At 33.1% G+C, this 22,902-nt stretch overlaps 4 protein-coding genes across 5 annotated transcripts in view; 2 read left to right on the top strand and 2 right to left on the bottom strand.

Moving 5' to 3' along the window:
- Positions 1–199: 199 nt before the first annotated feature.
- Positions 200–8,800, top strand: LOC144838779 (carnitine O-acetyltransferase-like). The gene is made up of 14 exons (XM_078694257.1): positions 200–349; positions 677–883; positions 1,535–1,621; positions 1,933–2,105; positions 2,686–2,854; positions 3,290–3,461; positions 4,270–4,448; positions 5,004–5,104; positions 5,280–5,402; positions 5,651–5,773; positions 5,998–6,133; positions 6,303–6,365; positions 6,694–6,831; positions 7,151–8,800. Exons 1-14 carry the CDS (start codon positions 314–316, stop codon positions 7,367–7,369), a joined length of 1,926 nt encoding a protein of 641 aa, XP_078550383.1. The 5' UTR covers positions 200–313; the 3' UTR covers positions 7,370–8,800.
- A 216-nt stretch (positions 8,801–9,016) lies between these two features.
- LOC144838778 (BTB/POZ domain-containing protein 16-like) lies at positions 9,017–16,825 on the bottom strand. Of its 2 annotated transcripts, none has more exons than XM_078694255.1 (14): positions 16,491–16,825; positions 16,061–16,127; positions 15,237–15,393; positions 14,983–15,151; positions 14,654–14,760; positions 13,966–14,307; positions 13,347–13,461; positions 12,880–12,949; positions 12,442–12,501; positions 12,202–12,269; positions 11,664–11,783; positions 10,957–11,209; positions 10,529–10,630; positions 9,017–10,252 (listed from the first exon to the last, which is right to left on the bottom strand). In XM_078694255.1, the coding sequence occupies exons 1-14, from the start codon at positions 16,607–16,609 to the stop codon at positions 9,995–9,997; spliced, it is 2,007 nt and encodes a 668-aa protein (XP_078550381.1). In that variant the 5' UTR covers positions 16,610–16,825; the 3' UTR covers positions 9,017–9,994. The 2 variants fall into 2 exon arrangements, with proteins under 2 accessions (XP_078550381.1, XP_078550382.1); XM_078694256.1 differs by having other exon boundaries at positions 14,654–14,757.
- Positions 16,826–20,672: 3,847 nt separating this feature from the next.
- LOC144838790 (transmembrane protein 45B-like) lies at positions 20,673–22,665 on the bottom strand. The gene is made up of 2 exons (XM_078694275.1): positions 22,598–22,665; positions 20,673–22,217 (listed from the first exon to the last, which is right to left on the bottom strand). The coding sequence occupies exon 2, from the start codon at positions 22,203–22,205 to the stop codon at positions 21,357–21,359; it is 849 nt and encodes a 282-aa protein (XP_078550401.1). The 5' UTR covers positions 22,206–22,217; positions 22,598–22,665; the 3' UTR covers positions 20,673–21,356.
- Positions 22,666–22,737: 72 nt separating this feature from the next.
- Positions 22,738–22,902, top strand: part of LOC144838787 (uncharacterized) — a 107,952-nt gene continuing 107,787 nt past the window's right edge. The window contains exon 1 of the mRNA XM_078694267.1: positions 22,738–22,749. The gene's annotated coding sequence lies outside the window, so the exon portion shown is untranslated. The remainder of the gene's footprint in view (positions 22,750–22,902) is intronic.

The following is a 22,902-nucleotide window of genomic DNA, read 5'->3' as shown; positions in this document are numbered from 1 at the left end:
AACTTAATATATAATATGATAGGCGAGAGTAACTATAAACATCAGAGGGATTCCCGTTTTTTCCCGAGTTTGTGCCAGCTCCTCTCCCAGGTCAGTAAAAATCCGATCCATGTGTTATGACGTCATGATTGAGGGACATTCTACGCGCGTGCTCAAGCCATGCCAGATATATTGTGTAAACACAACAAGGAATATTCCGTTCGCTGTGTGTGGTGGTACGTTGGTGTAAAGCTGAGTGAGATAAACATCACGAGTTAGAGATTAGAGTAGGCTATCAAATAAGACACGGAAACTGGACAATACCGTGTGAGTTATGTTTTCTACGGCAATAGGTCTGTCACGGCAAGTGGTAAGTGTAAAAGGTTGAATTTACTGATTGGTATTGCTAGGCTAGCCTGCTTGTTGCTAACTCTCTACTCGCCTAGGCCTAGCTAGAATAGAAAGGCTAGAGAAAGGTCAGGAACGAGGGCAGGACACCATTACAAACAACTTGGCTTACGTACCTAGAGGGCCTAGGAAATAAGTAAATGGTGGTAGGAACCTATGTAGGCCCCTAACCTAGTAATAAAGGTGGATAGCTCCTTCCACACCAAGCAAGAGTGCAACATTTTAATGTTTTTTATTGCAATAAAAATATCCATGATTTGAAAATTGTATTTGATTTGTTTTATTTTAGGTGAAGTATACAATGTCGAATACCATGAAGCAAGCTATTAAACCAACAGCATGCCTAATGCCATTGAAGGCTAAGACTGGCCGTATGTTCATACATCAAAGACATTTACCTAAGCTACCTGTGCCACCCCTTCAACAGACTTTATATAGATACCTTTTATCGGTTAAACCACTGCTTTCAGATTTTGATTTTGATACGACTAAAAAAGTAAGTATGATGTTTGCCATGAACACTACACATATCTTTGTTCCTTGCACAATTTCAAATTGCGTAAGAAAATCCTTGCATAATTGCAAATTGCACAGATCGTTCAAATTGCGCATAACATACTGGATTAAAAACAAAGGAGCGTATCAAAGACAGAAGATGTGATTTCCCTGTTATGTTTAACCTACAGTACTAAGTTATAATAAGAAGATTCAAAGTCATGGATTGATATCTAAAAATATATAGAATTATAAATCAAATGTTCAGATTGTGACATTTTTTATGTTGTTATAAAGAAAGAAGGCAGCAAAACAACTTGTATTGCACTATTAATTGTGCATTACATACATAAAACATTCTAATAATAACATAATAATATCATATATTCATAACTAAGGCCTTGAACATCTGTTTAGGATATTTTTCTTCTCTACAACAGAAATTATAATCTGGGATTATAGTAGTAGTGAGGCAAGACTAAAATTAATTGAAATTTCACTCTTGTCTGTTTGTAGGATGGTCATGCTTGGCTGGTCGTGCTTGGCTGGTCGTGCTTGGCTGAACATGCTTAGCAATAAATTATGACTATTCAATTCTCATTAATATAATAGTATTTTATTACATGTTGTTTTATCCTTATACATTCAACAGCTTGTGGATGATTTTGGACGACCAGGTGGTATTGGTGAAAAACTACAGATGGGGTTGATTGAAAGATCGAAGAAGTTAGATAACTGGGTAATCAACACTTTAAATTTAATCAAATCCATAGACAAATTGAAATGTCATAATTTACTCCTAATAACAGAACCAAAACGAATCACTTTTCACATGCACCGATTGACAATTTGTACCAATTTTGGAATGAACTTTTTTTTTATCAAAGATAGTAAAGCCTTTCCTACACTATCTAAAATGTGATGTGCCCATATATGGACATGATGATGTCATATCACTACCATATTTGGGCACATCACACTTTTTTTTGTCAAACTAGTTTGATAGTGTAGACAGAGCTTAAAAGTAAATGTTTTGTAAACTTTTTGTAGCTTTCACAGTGGTGGCTAGATCACGCGTATCTGAACTTCCGTGAACCAGTTATTATAAATTCTAGTCCTGCGGTAATTTTTCCACAACAAAGTTACACAGATTTAGATGGCCAGCTTAAGTTTGCTGCCTCAGTGGTTGCTGGCATTCTTGACTTTAAAGTTATGGTGGATAAGTAAGTATGTTTTTACAACCTATCAGGTTTGTTGCAACAAAGACTTACATTAACAACTATATTGACAACTAGAGATACCAACTCCTGTGTTGGGCCATTGACCCATGGATTCCTCGTGGGCTATTTGCCAATTTTTTTATAAATATATACAATGTTTGCTGTATAAATATAATAATAAAATTATAAAGATTACCGATTCAAGAATAAGCCCACTAAAAAGATTTCAGCTTATACATGAAGACTAATTTACAGTATGTTGCAAGCTAATATCAGGGAGGTATAAACATAATTATACCTCCTTGCTTAAAATTACTTTGATTTTAGCCCATGGTGAGCTTATTTTCTATTTATTAACAAAACAAACCAATTACAAGATGGAAACAAACCCATACATGTCTTGTATTAGAATTCTGTAGTACTGTAGCACTTTTGGCTCTATGATACAAATCCTGGGACTGTGACCAAGGCTTGAACCTAGGACCCTAGGATTGGTAAGCAGGCATGTTAACCACCAAGAGTGCCACTTTATATACTACAGTATATTTTAATCAATAAGCCTAAATAAACCTTGTTATTATAGTCAAAGTCTTCCAGTGGACAAGCTAGGTGGTTCACCACTTTGTATGTACCAATACTACAAGATATTGTCATCATGCCGAATACCAGGAAGCAGAAAGGACTCGATTGTTACGCACCCGGCTGACGGTCCTGATCCACCAAAACATATCGTCGTAGCTCATAATTACAAGGTAATTTACATATACATTTTCTTGTATCAATTTTTATGGAAACAGCAAGCCTCGATGTTGTATCAGTTACAGTAAACCAGATACCCTTGGTATGATGACCTAAGTGTTTAAGAGTTTCTGGTTTTGACTCAGAGGATAGCTATGTACTTCTGTATCGTATATGATTATTTCAATAACAGTAGAACCCCTCGTTAGGAACACCTTATTCAGGGGACACAAACAAATGAGGGCCAATATATGTTTTAACACTATAATCAACCATTATTAAGGGAAAACTTTGTTGAGTTCCAAAGGTGTCCCCTTAGTAGGGGGGTATTATCTATTGTGTTATAAAGTACCTCACTAAGTACTGTTTAGCAAAAGTGCACAATATCATGAAAGGCACTTATATTTATATATTTTCAAGAAACTTATGTTTCCTGTGTATATTTTCAGTTCTTTTCCTTAGAAGTGTACAAGGATGGGTGGACACCATTGACAAGAAGTGAGATCTATCAACAGCTTTGTGATATTGTCAACAGATCTCAAGAAACCAGTGCTCCAGTTGGAATACTTACCGCTGAGAATAGGAACACATGGGGAAAGATATACAACCAAATGAACAAAGGTACACATTTATATTTGTATACTAATTTGAAGGTGAAGAAGGCAATGGAAAAACAACTTTTACTATTCTTCTACAAACAATCCAAGTGAAGCAATCACAAAAAGCTCTACATTTGAATAGTGCTAATAGAAACTAGGAATTAAAGCTCTGTCTACACTATCAAACTAGTTTGATAATGTAGACCTAACTCCTGAAAGAAGCTATTGAAAATGCTAAGATATCAATTGACAGGTAAACAACAGTTACCAAGGCACTATGGGATAGATAGTATCCTGTAAAGCTCTATCTACACTATCAAACTAGTTTGATGTACCCAAATATGGTAGTGATATGCTTAAATATGGTAGTGATATGCTTAAATATGGTAGTGATAGTGATCATCATGTCCATATATGGGCACAACACATTTTGTTGTCGCATAAAATTTGATAGTGTAGACAAGGCTTAAGTAGTGTTGAAGAGCATGATTGTAAAAATCAGTATAGAAGAACCTAATTAGAAGTAGGTCATGGCTGGAGGCTAGATCTAATCTTTGAAAGGATGTGATTATTAAAAAATGATAATAAAAAATGATGGTAGGTTGATTAATTATATTAAATATATTTTTTCTAATCTGTACAAAAGCATTCCGTAGTATTATAAAGAAATTATATCAGTGGACAGTGGTTTGAATTCTTTTGTTTATAATCTTAAGTATACTGTATACTTATGCATACAATATGTCTCAATGCACTGTGGACTGAGATGTTACACTTTACAACGTTATTCTCCCCTAGATAATTAACCATTAACTTCTTTGCCTTGATAGATCGTACTAATCGTGCAATATTTAGTGAAATTCAACGTAGTATTTTCGTCTTGTGTTTGGATGAGAAGATTTCATCACTACCAAAAGAAGAATTTGACAATGAAGTTGGTCGTCAGTTGTTGCATGGAGGAGGCAGTGAACTTAACAGTGGTAATAGATGGGCTGATAAGACCCTACAGGTGGGTAGACATGAAGGGAAAATAACAATAATAATTTCAGAGCTTAGAAAGTGAAGTACAAAATGCAGAAAGTGACAGAGAATGTGCTATTTAATATTTCAGCCCATTTTGAAGTTAGTTACAGATAACTCGAGATTTTTGTGACATCACCAATGTATAGATTATAGGCATGGTCTGTTGGTATTAATAGCTATTTGCATAGAAAAATGTATGATAATATAATTTGAAAATTATGGACGTTATCATACAAACATACAATGCAAGTAATGTACTTGGTACATACTTTCATTTCTTTCATTTAATTTATTTATTCGACATCATGTCCTTGGACCCCAAAAGCAACAGATCAACATAACATGAAATGTCTGGGGCCCCAGAAGAACTTAACTACATAAAATTAAAAATCAAAATACAGCTGGCATTTTAGCATTTAATAATCAAAGCTCATTGGCTGAGACAAGAATATGGAGCTTTAGTAATAAATGAGATTCGCATGCGAGATAGCACGAGTTTGAGATGCTGCCACATGTAAATAATAATTTATATCTATTTTAGTTCATCGTTGGTCCCAATGGAGCGTGCGGTTTGCAATATGAACATGCCCCAGCTGAAGGTCCCCCTATTGCAACACTCCTTGATCACACCTTAACCTATTGGTAAGTCTATACAAATTATTATTTATAACAATGATTATTATTTACAGCAATGGACTATATGTACATGTAAAAAAGTATATAAATAACTAATAAATTCTATAAAAAAGCTTTCCACATTTAAATATAATATAACAATTTGACTTTAATAAAGATAATTATTTTTTCTATTTTTCAGTGATAATGTATGTGAAGATGTGGCCCCTGTTGATAATCAGCTTACCCCAGCTAAGAGACTGAAATTTAACCTAACTCCTGATGTCAAAGAATCTATTGAAAATGCTAAGATATCAATCGACAGGTAAAAAACACAATTGCCAAGACATATAAATACTATTCTGTAACACCATGTGCTTTAAAATGTTCTAGAATTGCTTATAATGCATACAATATTTTAATTATATAATAAACATCAAAATTGTGTAGGCCTATAACAATTTATTGGTGGATAAAATTGATTTAGTTTAACTTAAAATGTTGTGTTGACCGACACTACATCAATGTGTTATTTATTTGTGCTCATAAACGTTTTTATATTGTTTTTTTAAGTATGATTGAGGATCTAGAACTCCAGATATTTAAATTCAAGTTATTTGGCAAGGATTTTGTAAAAGCAAATAAATTAAGTCCAGACGGCTTTATCCAAGTTGCTCTACAGTTAGCTTATTTCAAGTAAGTAATCTTTTTAATTTTTAAAATTATTTTGAAGTTATTTAACAGTAGTGTATGGTTGCTTGCACAATGTGGATATACTAATAAACTGTATCAAACATCTACTCATGCACATAAACTTTACCAGCTAAATTCAACTACAATAGTTTGTAGATTTGGGGTAGTTACAGAAGCTATCACAACAAATGAAGTAAACCTCACACATTCAACACCATTCTTTACAGAATTTATGGCGAGTCATGTGCGACATATGAAAGTGCTTCGTTAAGACGTTATCAACTTGGTAGAACAGATACAATTAGGTCATGCTCCACTGACTCTGACTTATTTCTTAGAGCAATGGCAGACAGTGACAAATCAGTAAGTCATTGATTTAAAAGACATTTTCATAAAATTTTATAATTGAACAATAAAAAATAATGATGAATATGATCATGTATACTATAATAGAGTCAGCCATACTGTTTCAAACCTGATGCTATTTTCAGTTAATTAATTTTAACGTTTTTTTGTTATATTTTATGTACAGAATTCTGAATTAGTTCGTTTGATGAGACAGGCTGTTGAATCCCACAAAGAATATACAAACATGGTTAGTTTCTTTATATTTATAGCGCTATTCTAACGATCATGGCACTGCATGCTTTACCCCAAAGGGTCACAACATGTCAATGCTTTTTATGCGCTCTCTCATCTGTCCAGTGTGTGAACTAGTACACAGGGGTAACCCCTACTCATCTCGAAGGTGTACTAAGTTCTTTAAAATACATATTTTTGTGTACACTAGACCTAGAGCTTGTAATCCTTATCTGAAAAGAATCGTTCTACCACCAGAACCATTACACAACTAATTTATTTTGGGGCTCATTCAGATAAATTTTCATCAAATATTGTTTTAACACTCGTTTTAATTATTTCAGGCTGTGTTTGGTGACGGCATAGATCGTCATTTATTAGGTTTAAAACTAATGGCGATTGAATTGGGCTGGAATGTGCCAGACTTAATGATGGACACTGCCTATAATATTAGCACACATTTTAAATTATCAACCAGCCAGGTAAGTAAATGTCCTGTCTAAAGAAATGTTTTGAAATTACCTTCCACCACTTTTTTACCTTGCAATTAATTAACTGTGGATTGTGAACAGAAAAGTTTAAATGGAAAAAAAAATTGTTTCGCTAAAACCAAATATTATTGTTATTATGCAAAAGAATGTCAATATAGAATTTTATCTTCTTTAGGTAAAAAGAACTGCAGAAAAGTTGGGGAATTTTTTTTCTCATCCCCATTTACACATGCATTTCAATATGTTGAACAGTTTGTCTATTTCCATTAAAATCTATTCAAATTATTAAACCTATTTTTTCCAACCATAGGTGCCTGCGAAGACCGATTCAACTTTGACCTTTGGACCTGTAGTTCCTGATGGCTTTGGTGTTTGTTATAACCCTAAATCAAAACATATCAACTTTGCTGTATCAGCATTCAATTCAAGCCCTTCTACAAGTTCAATGACCTTGAGTCTCAAACTAACTGAGAGCTTGGCTGAAATGCAAAATATATTGGTTCGAGGATCAATGTCTGCAAAATTATAAATAATTATTATATTGAAATCATTTTAGTAAATGCTATTTTAAAACTCCCTCCAATCAAAAACAACCTTTCTAGTGTATGCCTCACTCCTATAAAAAGATAATATAATTACTTGATATAATATTATACTTGGAAAAAAAATACAATTGAGGGTTGGGGCTTATTCAAATGATAGATTAAGTGAATCTTATCTGGTTGGTTCCCACTTGGATGCAACGCAAGGACGTAAGCGTGTGTCAAGTAATTTGACCAATCACGACGCAATGAATGATCGCAACTGTTGCTTGTGATTGGTCAACTCACTTGAGTTGCATCCATATGGAAACCAAGAATTTTTAATGGCAATATCCAGCCAATCACCTAGATTACCTTTGAAGATCTAAAAAGGAGATTGGATGGTTATTAATTCCAAAAAGGAACTCTTTTAGGTAAGTTATTGATTAAACCAAGTATGGTACATACACAATTTTAATACAACCTTGTAACATTTTTTGTAGCAGGCAACTTATAATATAACAATAATAGAGAATTGGTGGATTGAAATAATATTTATACTTAATATTATGGTGCAAGGCATAATTCACCAGTGTGCTTTTTCTATGTCTTTCCAATTAAGGGGTCTGATTCGTTAAATTAAGTAAAAGTACTAGTAATTAAGTATCAATAAATTAACTTAAGTTATTATGTAATAAATCAATATATAATATTATATTATTGGAATAAATGATGTGGCTTAAACTTAATAGGAATAAATAAATATATGGGTTGGAGTCCAAAACTACTGACATCACAGTATCATGTGACTGTTATGGTGTCAAAGATTGCACAAAGCAGAATTGTTATGACCGAGTGATTTCATAATCGTTACAGTATAGTTTTAAGAATACGCAATTTAAACATATAAATGTAATATAATTATAATACTGTACTTGTAATATAAAAGCAGTAAGATAACATATAAAAGTTATAATTTACAAGGTTAGAAATTCAGATTTCTGGTTCAGTCTGGACCCGAGGATTGGTTGCACAAAACAACATATTTATAGTACAACGCAAAAGTGAGTTAACCAATCACAAGTGACAGTTAGAATGATCCATCGTGTCACGACTGGTCAAATTACTCGTGCCGTGCTTACTTCTTTCCGTTGCGTCCAAGTGGCTGATAATTCTTATGCAGTATCATGATATAATAAGATATAAGATAACTCTACAACCAATTGATTAGTTATGTAGAGTAAATTAAAAACCTAAAGAAGAAATAATGGTGGATAATAAGATTAGAATAGAAATACACTTCCAATAATGTTCTTCGCACAATTGGTTACTCTGTAAATAAAGGAATTTTTATTTTCTTGGGAGTATGAATGAAAATAATTACTTCCATAAATAATAATATAGAAAATATTTAAATAAAATTTGAATGCGTAACTGAATTTTGTTGTTTTTCATTTGTTTTAATTCACTTACTTAGTCAGAATGACTTGTACACAGAAATTTAAGAAGCAGAAAAAAACTTTTTTTTTCAATCCATCATATAGTTTTGGAAAACATTTGGAGAAAAAGTTAAAAAATAATTGAATGGAAATTTTGCAAACACTATGATTTGTTCTCTTTTACAATCAATTTTCAAACAAAATGGGTTGAAAACACAGAGGTTGCAAAAAAATATCAAGTTTTATTCAACTGTAATAGCAATACAATAGTATTTAGGTTCACATACTGTAATATTTTTAGCTTATAAACTAAAGTAAAATAAAGCTCTGTCTGCACTATCAAACTAATTTGAAAAAATGTGATGTGCCCAAATACGGTAGTGATATAAAGTCATTGTGTAGGCATATCACATTTTTTTGTCACATAAAGTTTGATAGTGTAGACAGAGCTTTATACATGAATGCATTGTACAGTAACATTACCCTCATTGAACCACAATAGCAAAATGAACTTGACATATTTTGATGTGAATACTACTATTGATATTAGGCAATTTACAGCGCACCTCTTTCAATAATTTGGCAGTTGAAAACATCATTATAAAATTCAAATAAAAAAATATATAGATATTACAAATAGCATTGTATTTAAAAGCACACACATAAAAGCATAATTCTTAAATGTATTATAAACATATCTAGCAAAAAATGTTAGCTATTGTGTTTCAGAACATGGTCTCTTGCAAAATCAGTATTACAGCTTATTCTTGCAATGGTGGTAAGGAATTAGACTGACATGTGAAAGGGCACAAAACCTGCCTGGTTCCTTCCATCTTGTATATATCTTAAGCGTTATGTTTTACTCTCGTTGCCTCATCCTTTGGATAGGCTGTTAAGCCATAGGTTCAGTGTATATAAAATGCACATGATCATCAGCTGATCATTGTAGGTCCTGTCCTGTCGCTGCCATGGATCTTAGAGAGAAAAGTCTGCCTTTCCTCAAATTGAAATTAAAAATTATATATATATATATATTTACATTTATTGCAAAATTTTAAAACACTGCAGCTGCTTATAGAACACATTAATAAAAATAGATATAGCAATAATACTTTTAATATTACATTAGCATCACATTTTTAATATTACAGAACATGGTGGATTTACACTTGCGTAATTATACAATAAATTATCTTAAGATGGTGGGAACAACAGGGAAAATGTGACGTATATAGGCAGAGATAAGCCCTCTAGAGTCAGAATTTCACTGCGACTAGTCTTCGAGCCGAGACCAAACTTCTTACTGAGGATGCCTGTGTTAAACATGTAGTCATTGCCGTCAATCTTGGATTGAGTGCGGATGCTGTAGCGAACTTCACGATCTTGTCGCATCGAGAATGTTTGACGTTCACATGCTTTGAAAGACAGCGTTGGATCGTGAGGCTTCAGACGCTGAGGATAACAATGAGAATTAATTTACCTCTAAAAAAATGTATGACATCAAAAATATTCCGGGTTATATAACAGTTCACAATATAATTTTCATCATAAAGGCCAATTTACACAGATGAGTGGTAACGGTAATAAAAATGGAATGGAATCTATGTTATTCCTTAGGACTATTTATACACAACGTGAAGCAGACGAAGGTTTTCGATAGACAAGTTACGCGGTTTACCGTTATTGTCTGTGAAAAATTGGCCTTTATACTCAATATTAAAAATGTACCTGCATGTAGAATTGATATGTGTGTTCTTTTCCAAGCCTATGAGCTTTCAACTCAAAATGAAACCCATATAATGAAATGACCTCTGTGTGGTACCTAGGTTCCTGAAAAAAGACAAGCAATAGCAAACAATCAATCAAGGTGACTCCCCATTAATACAACAAAAAATATTAAATTATTATACAAATAATAAATGTTTATGAGTGGAATGGTACAAATAATGGCATGAAGTGAATGATGAACGGTTATGTTTCCACAAGGTGACCTTTAAAAAGTGCATACTATTGCACACTATGTTACCCACAATGGTCCAATCAAATGACGGTGATTTATTTAGGTTTTATATGAACACATTTAACCATCATTCATAGATTAAAAAGAACTTTTTACGTAAAACGATTTATAAATGAATAAATAAAGTATCTCTTACCTGTTCAATTATGAAACCAGCTCTAATAGCGTCATTATTAAAGTTAAGCATTAACGACATATCACCACCCCCTTGTAAGGCTTGGTAGTGTTGGCTTAACATCTTCAGTACCCAGGGCTGTGGTACCACATTCATGCGCACCATATCGTCCAGGTTACGGGTGTCGGTGATACCGTGCATTCGCAGTGACAAGAACAGGCCAGCATATGCCTGTCCATCCTCACGTTCAATGAAGGAGCAGTTTTTTGGTAAACTGAATAAATTTATAAAATTGTTCTTATTAAAAACTTTTTAAAAACAATTTTTTCAAAAACAATTTCTCTTTGGTAAAACTCATGAAATGTGGTATGTCTGAGACATAAAAATATAGAGTGCAATGACCTGGCAATGAATTACATTGTAATTGTGCGCATGCAGAAACATTGGGATGTGCAGCCCACACGATTCTCCAACATTTTGGTTAAATTAAGTCAAGGTGATAACCAATTACGCATGCATTTTCATATTTCAAATTTATCAATAGACCTTACAGTTTTTCGTAAGGATGATTTTGTTTAAAAAACATCAACACGCTTATTGTATGTTTACTTAAAATTACTAATCTACTAACTCGTATAGTATAGTCTGGACAATATCGGATAAAAGGGATTTTTTTCACAGGTTGTAGCTGAGAGCACCCTCATTGGTTTTTAACCTATTTTACTAACCTATTGAAGTAAGTTACGATTGTACTGTGTGAGGGCATCAGCATAATGTGTGGATGATGTTGAAGAAATATCCAATAACACAGCAACTTGTACACATAATATTCATTATAAACAAACAGTCTAGAATAACAAAAACATCATTTGTAAACATAATAATATTGTGTAAGTAAATGTAATATGCATTTGTAACTAGAAAGTGTCGAACCAAAAATATGATTAATTTCACTCAGATTCTAGTCACAAAAAAGACTACAATTGTTAGTTGAAATAATTTAATGTACTGAAGTTTAAAAACAACCAAGAAAAAAATAAAATTAATTAATAATAATTAAATACAAATTAAGGAGATGTTTACTATATAACTTTAAAATAAAATTTAATGACAAAAAAGATCACCAATGGTTTGGTTCTTTGTATGTTTTATAGTTGTTAATTTTACCCATTTGTTCATTGGTTCCATGATGGTTCTGAAACGTTGATATTTTTTGTCATTAAATTTTATTTTAAAAATAATTAAATAATTAAAAGAATACTCTACCTGCTGGACTTCAGTAATCTCTGTAGAAGAATCAGTGGCAACTCTCTTAGGTGAATCTGAACAGACAACTGGTGGAAAAAAATGAAATCAATATTCAATATTAGAAAAGTTCTCAAACATTATTCAGGCATTGTATTTGTAAGATGAGAGCATGTCAGGGCTAATTAGACTTCTGAGAATCTAAAAGCATCCGCTGTACTAACCAACAAAAAGGAATAAAAGAGATAAGGCTATACTTACTGATGGGATTAAATTAAGTTCTAACCAACGTTCACATGCTGTAACACTGCCAACCTTGTACTACAAAAAGAAATACAATGTAAATATCTCTCTCCTGAGGACGATCAAGGCATATTGATTGAAACGTTGAGAAACTCAACAGTTCTTTTCAGAACTAATATACGTGGCGTACCGCAAACTGTATATCAACAATGTAAATATCTTTTACATTTACTAAATACGCTAAAAAAGTGGTTGTATTTATTGGTTTTGTCATAATTGGCGTGCCATAGGAGTTTTCTGACGATGTATTGCATAATACTAGTTCTCTGTTAAATCATGTGTTTAGTCAATTACCCCTAGAATAATTGATTGACAACTAGTATTTGTGTTATGAATCTTATTTACACCTAGAAAATAATGTTAACAAATAATGAACAATAACTGTGAGAAATTTACCTTCACGCCAGCGTAGTGATAAGAGCAGACAGTCTCAGAATGTATACTTCCAAGCATCAAATGTTCACATCTATAAAAAAAAAGTAAAATAAAAAATACAGTAATATAATTGTAGCCTCTTGGACTTTAATTACAGGTTCCTTTTAATTTAAAAACAAACCTCTTTGGTATAAAAATAGATCAAGCTCTGTCTACACTATCAAAATAGTTTTACCCCAAAATTATGGTGTGCACAAATATGGTAGTGATAAATATCATCATGTCAGATTTTGTTGTCGCATAAAGTTTGATAGTGTAGACAGAGATACTAGGACTTTATAACTCAAACATCAGAACTGTAGGCCTACCACCACTGGGTAAGAGGGGAACACAGGCTCTTAGCCAGCCAGAGGAATTCAGTTCCCTTTCAGTATTCATGAACACAGATTCCACAAGTTTCACACTAGTGTAGACAGAGCTTAACATACCGTTTGATTAAATCTTCAAACTGTAGCATTGATGCACAGGCCAGTACACTGACAATACTGCAGTTATTCACTTCAAGTTTATCATGGTATAAGTTTCCCAATGCCACTGCCAGAGCTATGAAAAAGAAAACAAAGTTATACAATGCAATAATAAAAGATTAGATCTGGCAAGGATATGAACTCTAATGATGAAATATATTAGGAAGATACTGTGTTTGACAGGAGGAAGGGTTAGTGTCACCCAAAAGCTCTGCACTATTTTTTCTGGCTGTTTTACTTTATTTTTTTGATTTTTTACCTTTTCATTTTTTTTTTTTTAGCTGGATCTTAAAAGATCCAGCTACTGATACCCACAGCAGTGTTGTCTTTCAGTAATATGTTTTTTGATTTACAGAGCCATACATATGTACATGATGTATACCATAGTGTATTAAAACACCTGTGTAGCCTAGTACACGAGTATGGGACTGGCTACTGGTTGTATTGGGAATAAAGCTGTTGTGTACAGCAGAGTCAGTGCTGAAGGGCCCAGGGAAGGTTGGGCAACAACTAGCTTAGAGGTCTATCTACAGTACAAATCCTGCTATTAAACTTAAATATGATTAATACAGTATCTCACCCTCTTTTGTCACAAACACATCTGTCACCTTCAGTTTCAACTTTGTCACTATACTTCTCCTAGCTGGAGTAGTGTGTCCTGGATGATCTTTGTCTCGTTTTTGTTTGTTTTGCGGCGTTGAATCAGTCATGCTAAGCCGTCGACTCATCTCTTGGTACTCATTACTGTAGTATTGACTTTTATTGATGTACTGGTCGAGAGTAGCACACATGGGGTCTCTGTAGTAAAGCTCCTTCTTGGGTTCTTGGCTTGCTTGTTGTAAGAGGGTTGTAAGCGTTCCCGACTTCTGGATGTATGGTCGATGCAGCTCCCAGTTTGAATTCAAACATTCAAGAAGAATGTCTGAAAAGTTTATGTGAAAGTAAAATACAACATTTTAAATAATTAAACAAGTGGTCTAGTGGTATAGTTCAAGACTAGTGGTCTGGAAATTGTGGGTTCGACTCCAATCAGAGAAAGTATATTTTTACTTATGCAAACCAATTAGGCTTATTCGACTAGTCCTCTGTGTTTCTATCTTACAAGAGGGAGTAGATCTTTTGCTTGAGAAGCTTGTAAAAAACCAGTAAAATGTGCCTATTGAATAGCACTATTGAATAGTGCTTACAGTATCTCTCCCACAGAGAGTGTCTATTGCATATTAAACTAAGAAATGACATTTATTGATGTTTGCAGTGATGCAACTAACCTGGTCCAAGTAGATTCTTAACTGGGTATGAATGATAATGGAAGATGTCAAGTGGTGTCGGACTTCTGGCAGATGTTGGTTGATACTTCTTGATAGGATGGCAGCTGCTGATGATAAATGTAATGACAATGAATGGTATACTGTATGCAGTAGAACCCCATGTTTAAATATTAAAAGTGTTGGCAGGTTGAAGTTATGCATAAGATGACAGAAATCAATGGTAATACTGTAGAGTACAAACCCTTTTTTGGGCCCAATCCATATTCAGGGGACGCCCCTATTAAGTAATATGAGTCTAGCAACAAAAGGCTAGGCCGAAAGATAATTACCTGCCTACAGAGAGTCTTCCAGGAGCTGTTGTTAGGTGTCTTTTATTGACATCAGGGGGATCTTTATGTTTTGATTCTTTCCTTGGAGAAGTACAGGGCCTCCGATGTAAATCTTGTTGGTTTAAATGATCTTGAGTATTTACATTTAAACTGGTGGCAGGATTATCAGCTTCAAAACGAAATGTAAGAAAGGTTACTAAAATCAAAAAGATTTAGCATTAAAATGAGTAATGACAAAGGACAAAAATTCATACCTGTCATAACAGCCATAATACTTTGACTGTAGTGTTCGTTTAATGACTTCAGAGCTTGAGCTGTGCCTAGCAAGTCCCCTCCGAGTGATTCTGGCAATCTCCAGCGGTTTGTGCAACCAACCTGAGATCGTACACGAGATCTTGGGGATACCTGAAGCTAAAGGAGAAAAAGATATGTTACTTTTTGAGCGAGATATAGTGAACAATGCAAGTTTAGATATTTAGGGCCTATAGTAGAATACTTCCAACATATAATACAAACTAGAAATGTATAACTAGTGTAACGCAACCATAAATGCAGTATGTGTAACGTACTGTGATGGATTGAGTTACTCTTTAATTTAAATAACTGGCAACTATTACAAACAAACACTTGTTGTGTGTAAGTATATCAGTGTGGGATGTTTTGCCCTAAATAATTGTACTGAATGTAAAGTTCATTGACAAATATGCAATTCTGGGGTGGACTCAAACCAATGAACTCCAAGTCACTAGCCTGGAATTTACACTAGACCAGCAAGTTTAAAGTTGGAATATGCAGCTCAGTCGTCTAGAGCTGTGGTTCAAGATTAGTGATCTGGACTCATTGTGGGCTCAATTCCTACCAGCATTATGAGGAGGGGTTACTGTCAACTTGGCACAGCATAATAGTGTATAATATTTATTGAAACCCAACAGCTTAAGAAAGGGGTATCATTCCAATTCATTATCTAGTACAATTCAAAATGTAGGGGCGATATGAGCATGATTCAAACAGGTACTGTATTTAAAGCCTATTTATTCAACGTTCCCTTGTTGATGTAAGAGGGTCAAATATAACTCACTCTTGGTGGTTGTCTGCCGTCAACAACCACACCACGGAGAGCTGTTAAAGGTGCATCTTGAAATGCTCTGAAATAAATGAAAACAACAATTATTTAGAAAGCTTACAGTCTTTTAGGTATAACATTTATTTCAGACAAATGCACAAAAGGTAAAACTCATTTATATACTATATATTCAAGGATTAAAGAATGTTCATTCATGTGTTGTGTTACCGAAAGAAGTCTACTACTCTCTAGGCCTAGGCATAGATAGGGCTAGATTATGACATTCTGGAAGCCCTGTAGATACCTAGGCATAGAGGCCTAGATAATAATATTCAAAACTAGCCCTAGCCTACTGACTAACCATCCATATCCTACAAGAATCTTGTCAAGAATAAGTTTAAAAACAATTAGGCCCTAGGCTAGGCCTATATATGCGTTTTCTTACATTGTGTATGACAAAAGTTCTTTTGGCATTTTCGGTGGAACAGCCGGTAAAAACGGTAGCTTAGATTGTTGTCCTGTTGAACTATCAACAGGTGATAACAACAACAAATCAGACGACATTTTTTATCTGTCTGCTCAGCAGCACAGAGAGAGCCTTTGCTGGTGTCGTGTCGTGTGTTGTAAATGTTTGCACAAATAGGAGGAAGGAGGCTCTCCGCTTCTTCCGAACCGAGCTGGTGACTATTTGAGCGTTGAATCAGGCTCGGCTCAGTTCCTGGAACTTAGCTATGTATTTGCGACCCGTTGTTTTCTTCTATTTGCCAACAAACAAACAGGAAAGAATGAAAAAGTTTGTTTCGGCAGGTAAACTGTAATATGATTCTCTGTTTCGTCACGGTTCAATGAAGCACAACAAAACATCCGGCTTAGTTAGCAACAGTAACGATGTGGTGGCGCTATTCATAGGAAGATTAGGGGTTTTCCCTTTTCAGATTCGTCCATTAACACATGTTTAGACAAAAAATAAACAATTAAAGGAATGATTTACGGGCTTATTTAACGGAGCTCGACAGATTGTAAAAACGCAAGTAATAATTATGCGGGTTTATGTATACTCAAACATACTGTATTGTGTATTCTTATAATACCAAACTAATTATACCAGTTGTACATACTAAATCATAAATTTCATACTCAACTTCAAGTCAATATAGAATTTCAATCATATTTGAAAATTAATTGAGGTGTAATATAATAATACCGTAATTAATGACTAAAACGACTATTTTACATGAATAGTATCTCTATCTTTAAAAGCTTAGAAAAGTGGTAGATTTCGTTATTTTTCCCCCATTATTTTGATAATTATGCTGCCTCATGATGATTAGGTATTCAAAATGACTACATACACCATACAAATCATATGTATCTTATGTATTCAAGCTACCAGTTTTCATTTGTAACGATTTCAACTATTCTGGAAAATGCTTTAAAAAAACACCTCATTACTGATAAACAACAATAATTTTAATCACACATAACACCACATTCAGTATACAGAAATCAGATATATAAATTACCTGTATGTTAGAAAAAATCTATATATTTTATAATCTAGCTATCAAAATATAATCCCCTTTGCAATAACATGCTTGTTAACCTTTTGGTTCTAGCAAGAAATATTTACAATTACTGTTCTAATAACATTAATCAACACAAAATGTCCCGTTATTCCAAAATACCCTTAACCACAATTATGTCTCCATCTTGCTACTAATATATTAATAATCAAATATATTACAAGGCCTCTTTAGGGAATTTGTATTGATGATATACTTCATCATTGCCAACAGGCTGATAATACAGTATCATATAAATGCACATGGATCATCCCAGATATAATATAACTAAATGTTGTTTTTGTATTTAGTTATTTTTTATTATGTTGATGTACCCCTAATAAAATACAATATTTAATAATAGTACACAAACTATATTTACTATAATGATAAAAGCCATATCACAAAATTTAAATAATCTTAAAAACACATTAAAAACAAACATATTTTAACATACAAAATAATGATACAATAAAACATGTAAAATAATGTTAGCAAAATATCAAAATATATGTTATTAAATTAATAGCACCAAAACCTAACTTATGACATAAACTGAATATGAATAAAAAAATGAATGAAAATATCAAAAGTTAAATAAATTTCACCTGAGAATAATTAAGACTTCATAATGAACATTCGATTGATCATACTAGAGTGATATAATTTAATTTATAATTTTTTGATAAGGCGCAATATAAATTGTGTATGATCAATGAGTTGTAATAAACAATTATTATACTCTAAAGCTCTGTCTACACTATCAAACAAGTGTGATGTTCCCAAATATGGTAGTGATATTCCCAAATATGGTAGTGATATGACATCATCATGTCCATATATGGGCACATCACATTTTATTTTCACATAAAGTTTGATAGTGTGGACAGAGCTTTACTTTAATTAATTTCAATTTTGGTTTAGTTGTACTTACAGAATGAGTGTTTATGTCAGTTTGTTTGGAATATCAAATATTATATATGATATTTTAAAATTAAATTCTTTTTAATTAAAAAAGAGGGGCTCTAAAACATAACATTTGTAAAAACGTTGGATTTTCCAACACTTAATGACATTTGCGATTAGCAATTAAAAGTCCTTAACCACTCAGTTGGGACATCCATGTTAAGGGTACACAATACACTTCTGTGAAACAAAGGGAACAGTATAAGTGTTATCATTACAGGCTAACCCTCATTCATAGACATCCTATTAAGGTACACTATGTCCTGAAGGTGTCCCCTTAATAGAGGCTCTACTGTATACAACCTTCATTATAAATCAGCTACAGTAATCATGTACTATAACTGTACAGTTTAATTTCACAAGTCTTCTTTTATAAAATGTTGTTATTTTATCTTTTGAAAATTATATTTGGATAAATAAACAACATGTGAAGTACTATAGATGATTTTGTATTATATAGACAATATTAACCAAAGGCAAATGTGTATAAAAGCCTATCTGAATTCCCAATGGTTTATCCATATGGTAATGTACACTGTGTATACTTTCATTAAAAGCTAAAGTTAATTAGGGATATTGTGATGGGGATAACACACACATATTGCATAACTGACTATTCTCCTTTACAGCTCTTAACATGATTATAATAATTACACTAACTCTTAAACATTTATCAGCCTCTGTTAAGTTTTACTGTATGCTATAAAATCTATATTTGCAGTTTAAGAATATATATCATATGCCAGTTTGTGTAATATATATAATTTATACGTTTCTATATAATATTTTATTATTTTAGATACTCTAATATACTCGAATATTGTTGATTTACAGTACAGCAAAATTTAAATTAATTACACAATGTGTTTTAACCATAAAAGGTGTTTTTTACAAAAAACATTTATTTACAAAGAGCATAAAGTTAGTTACTCACCAATCCGAAATACTTAATTCTGAATAAGCACTACGATCAAATTACCACACCCCACAAATGAAATAATTACACCCCAATAATGGGACAGATAAATGCTTGTTTAACTACCACCTTTCCCCTTAACACCCTTCAAAATAAATCTTTATTTCTCTATATTTAGGCACACTGTCAAGGATAACCATAAGCGAATTCATTTACTATCCTTCTTAAAGGATAAAGAAAAACAGTTGTAATTTGTCATTTGAAAAAATCCTGATATATGACAGGACTTGAACCCCGGACCCTTGGATTGGCAGCCAAGCATCATAAATTATATTTCTCTATAAGACCTCATTCATACAACCAATCAATTTCAATGTCCAATTCATTCAGTATACAATAAAGAATAGGTACTGTATTGTACAGTAGTTGAATAAATGAATAAACATATCATTGACGTTGTATAGAATATTCGACTACGAACAACAAAACAGATCTAATTAACATAAAAAACATATTGTCTAGTGTATGAAAAATTAATACATAAATATATCTACCACATGTGGGTTTTAATAATAGATACTATAGTCACACACACCTATTCATTTTAAAATAAATACATAATTTAAAAGGTGGAAACATATAGGTGAGAAGGTTTGAGAATAACAATGATCAAAGGTGGATTTTAAAAGTTGATAAATATAAATAATAATCTAGTTAAATATATTGGGCATTATCTTTTTATCTTCTAGACTCCGGAAGTTAAAAAATAAAATTTGGGATGGTTCATGGCCATCCTTCTGTTATCAAGTTTAGATGGCAGTTATGTACAAATTCAAGTTACACATATTGATACTTATATAACATACACCAATCAAGCTAAGATACATATCTACAATACAATATAATAGATATTATTTTTCTTTGATAAAAATTGTAATTAAAATATAAAATACAGTATCATGAGACACTCCTGTACTGAGCTTGCTTTAAAGCTTGATTCCCACTATGACGCAATGCCGTAAGCGCAACGTAAGTAACTTGACCAATCACAAGTGATGGATTACAGTATCCGAACTGTCTTCATTGGTCAATTCGGTTGTTTTTTTTGTCCTTTAGTTTTAGGTGGAAATTGCTTAGAAAAAGGTAGAATAAAACGATGCGTACAGGCCTGCATAAGAATATTATATTAGTACCATGGAGCCTCCCACTCCAAGCTAATCCAAGTATATTCTAAAGTCACCAATATGCTATAACAATATGCTATTATAATTGTTCACCATGCAAAACTTTACAATATGAAAATACCCATTGATGTCTGACCTTTGGTAAACTTATAAAACATTAAAAACTTTTAAACACTATTTTGCTATTTCAACAAACAACCAAGGTATGTGTACCTCAGACTATCAATGAGTTTAGCCATTTTGTATTTTAATGTTTCAAATGTAGCAAGGTTGAGAATATTAAAAACATGAGAAGAAAGGTAAACATCAAGAAGTATACAATATTTTTTGTAAATTGTGAATAATTAAAAAAATGTATTTAAAAAGTACCATTTTAAACAAAAAAGGTATCTCGGAAGTCCATATTCAGGAAGTAACTAGTCTGTGTTAATCAGGTAAACAGGTGCTAAGGGCTATAACAACAAAAACAAAATCTTGGTGCCATGTAAGAAATTGACAATCAATGGCTCGAACCTACAACCATTGATTGGAAGCCCATGATTTTACCACTGTGCCACAACAACAACAACAACTTGGAATACTGTAAAACATGGTTTTACGATTTATAGTCTTAGTTCTAGACGGTGATTTGGCTTAGTATTTCTTGAGTGACATTTTAAAAGGTCATCAGATATTGTCCCCATTCATTCACTGTCAAAACACTCATCAGCATCGTCATTGTCTTTTGTGATGAGTTGCATAGACACATCATTATGGTTAGAGTTCCTCATCGCTGCATATTTTGTTTTGTTTGATGAAAATGAACGAAACACAAGTGCGACAATACCATATATGGCAAGAAGAAGAAACATATCAATTAAAAGATGCCACGTGAACGCCACTGTTACGAACATCACGTTTTTATGATCGTCTTGGTCCCATGGTTCTCCTGATGGCGGATTGTACAAAACAATACCGACCATCCAAAACCACGTTCCTTGTAACATTGTGAACAATATTCGCATTAGAACGAAAGTTCTGTTTTCATTGCTGAAAACTTCTCCGAGAACGCTAGCGAAACAACCGAAAATTGCGAGAACCAACAATATGTGAATGTGCACGTCAAGTTCTTCGCGATGATGCACATGATAATAGAACAACAAACCTTCAATGAAAAAGGCTAATGCACCAAATATTTTTTCGTAACTTTTAAGCGACGGAAGGAATGATCTTCCTAAGGCCATAATCAAGCCGTAGAGGGCGAAATACGTATACATAGTGGAGTGTTGCCACTCCACAGAGCTGTGAAACTCGCCATCTGATCCTATGAGTACTAACTTGTTACTTGGATAGCTCATTTCTCCTATAACTCCCACAATGCCAAAAATAACAATAACAATGCCTTCGATAGGCAGTCTGCCAATTCGGCGCATTAGTGCGCTCTTGTTGTGTTGAGACGGACCATTTTCATGGTACGATAACTGAATGATCCAGAAAACCGAAAAACAGAAGAAAAAGGAACCTGGAGCTGCGTGACCTAGAAAGGTTCCCATGTCTAAGTATGTCTGCAAATAAATGAACAGAAACTGTAATGAATCTTTCTTACCAACATTTGATAAATTAAAATAAACACTAAGAGAAAACTTACCATATGATCAAGTATATTTGAACTGATATTGGGCAAATAATAAATGACATTCTCATTGTGCAAGCCTAGCATATATGCCTTATCATCAGTCAGCACCTTTTCAATGACATACTGTCTGTCCGTGTATGTCTGCCGACAAAGGCTAGCTAGTAGTGAAGTAAGAACCTACAATGGGGTTGGCCTAAACACAATTCTCTGCTATTTCCATTTGTCTTTTAATATTTGATTATTAATATGTAATATAATATAGTCTAGTAAACTTAATATAAACTCATATAAATAAAATTAGGCCTATACCTTGAAAACACAGCTTAGTAAAATCAACAACTTGGCACCACCACACACACTAAGTACGTGCGCTCTGTCTGTCGTCTGCTGCTCTAGTGACACTTCCTGCTTGTGACGCATGAGTGAGCATTTAGAAGATACAAATCTTGTCCATTACCAACGTCACGTGACCTCTGTTGTTTTACTAATTACATGTACAGAAATAGTTTTTAAATCTGTATTATAATTATCATCATTGACAACCATCCATCTGATCATAATCGTCATTTACAATAGTGATATGACAGTGTATCTTGGCAAAAAGTAAATACTGT

This window comes from Antedon bifida, chromosome 3 (assembly GCF_963402885.1).
Source record: "Antedon bifida chromosome 3, ecAntBifi1.1, whole genome shotgun sequence".
Lineage (NCBI taxonomy): Eukaryota > Metazoa > Echinodermata > Crinoidea > Comatulida > Antedonidae > Antedon > Antedon bifida.
The sequence above is the reverse complement of the archived record's forward strand: the minus strand, read 5'-3'. Positions and strand labels throughout refer to the sequence as shown.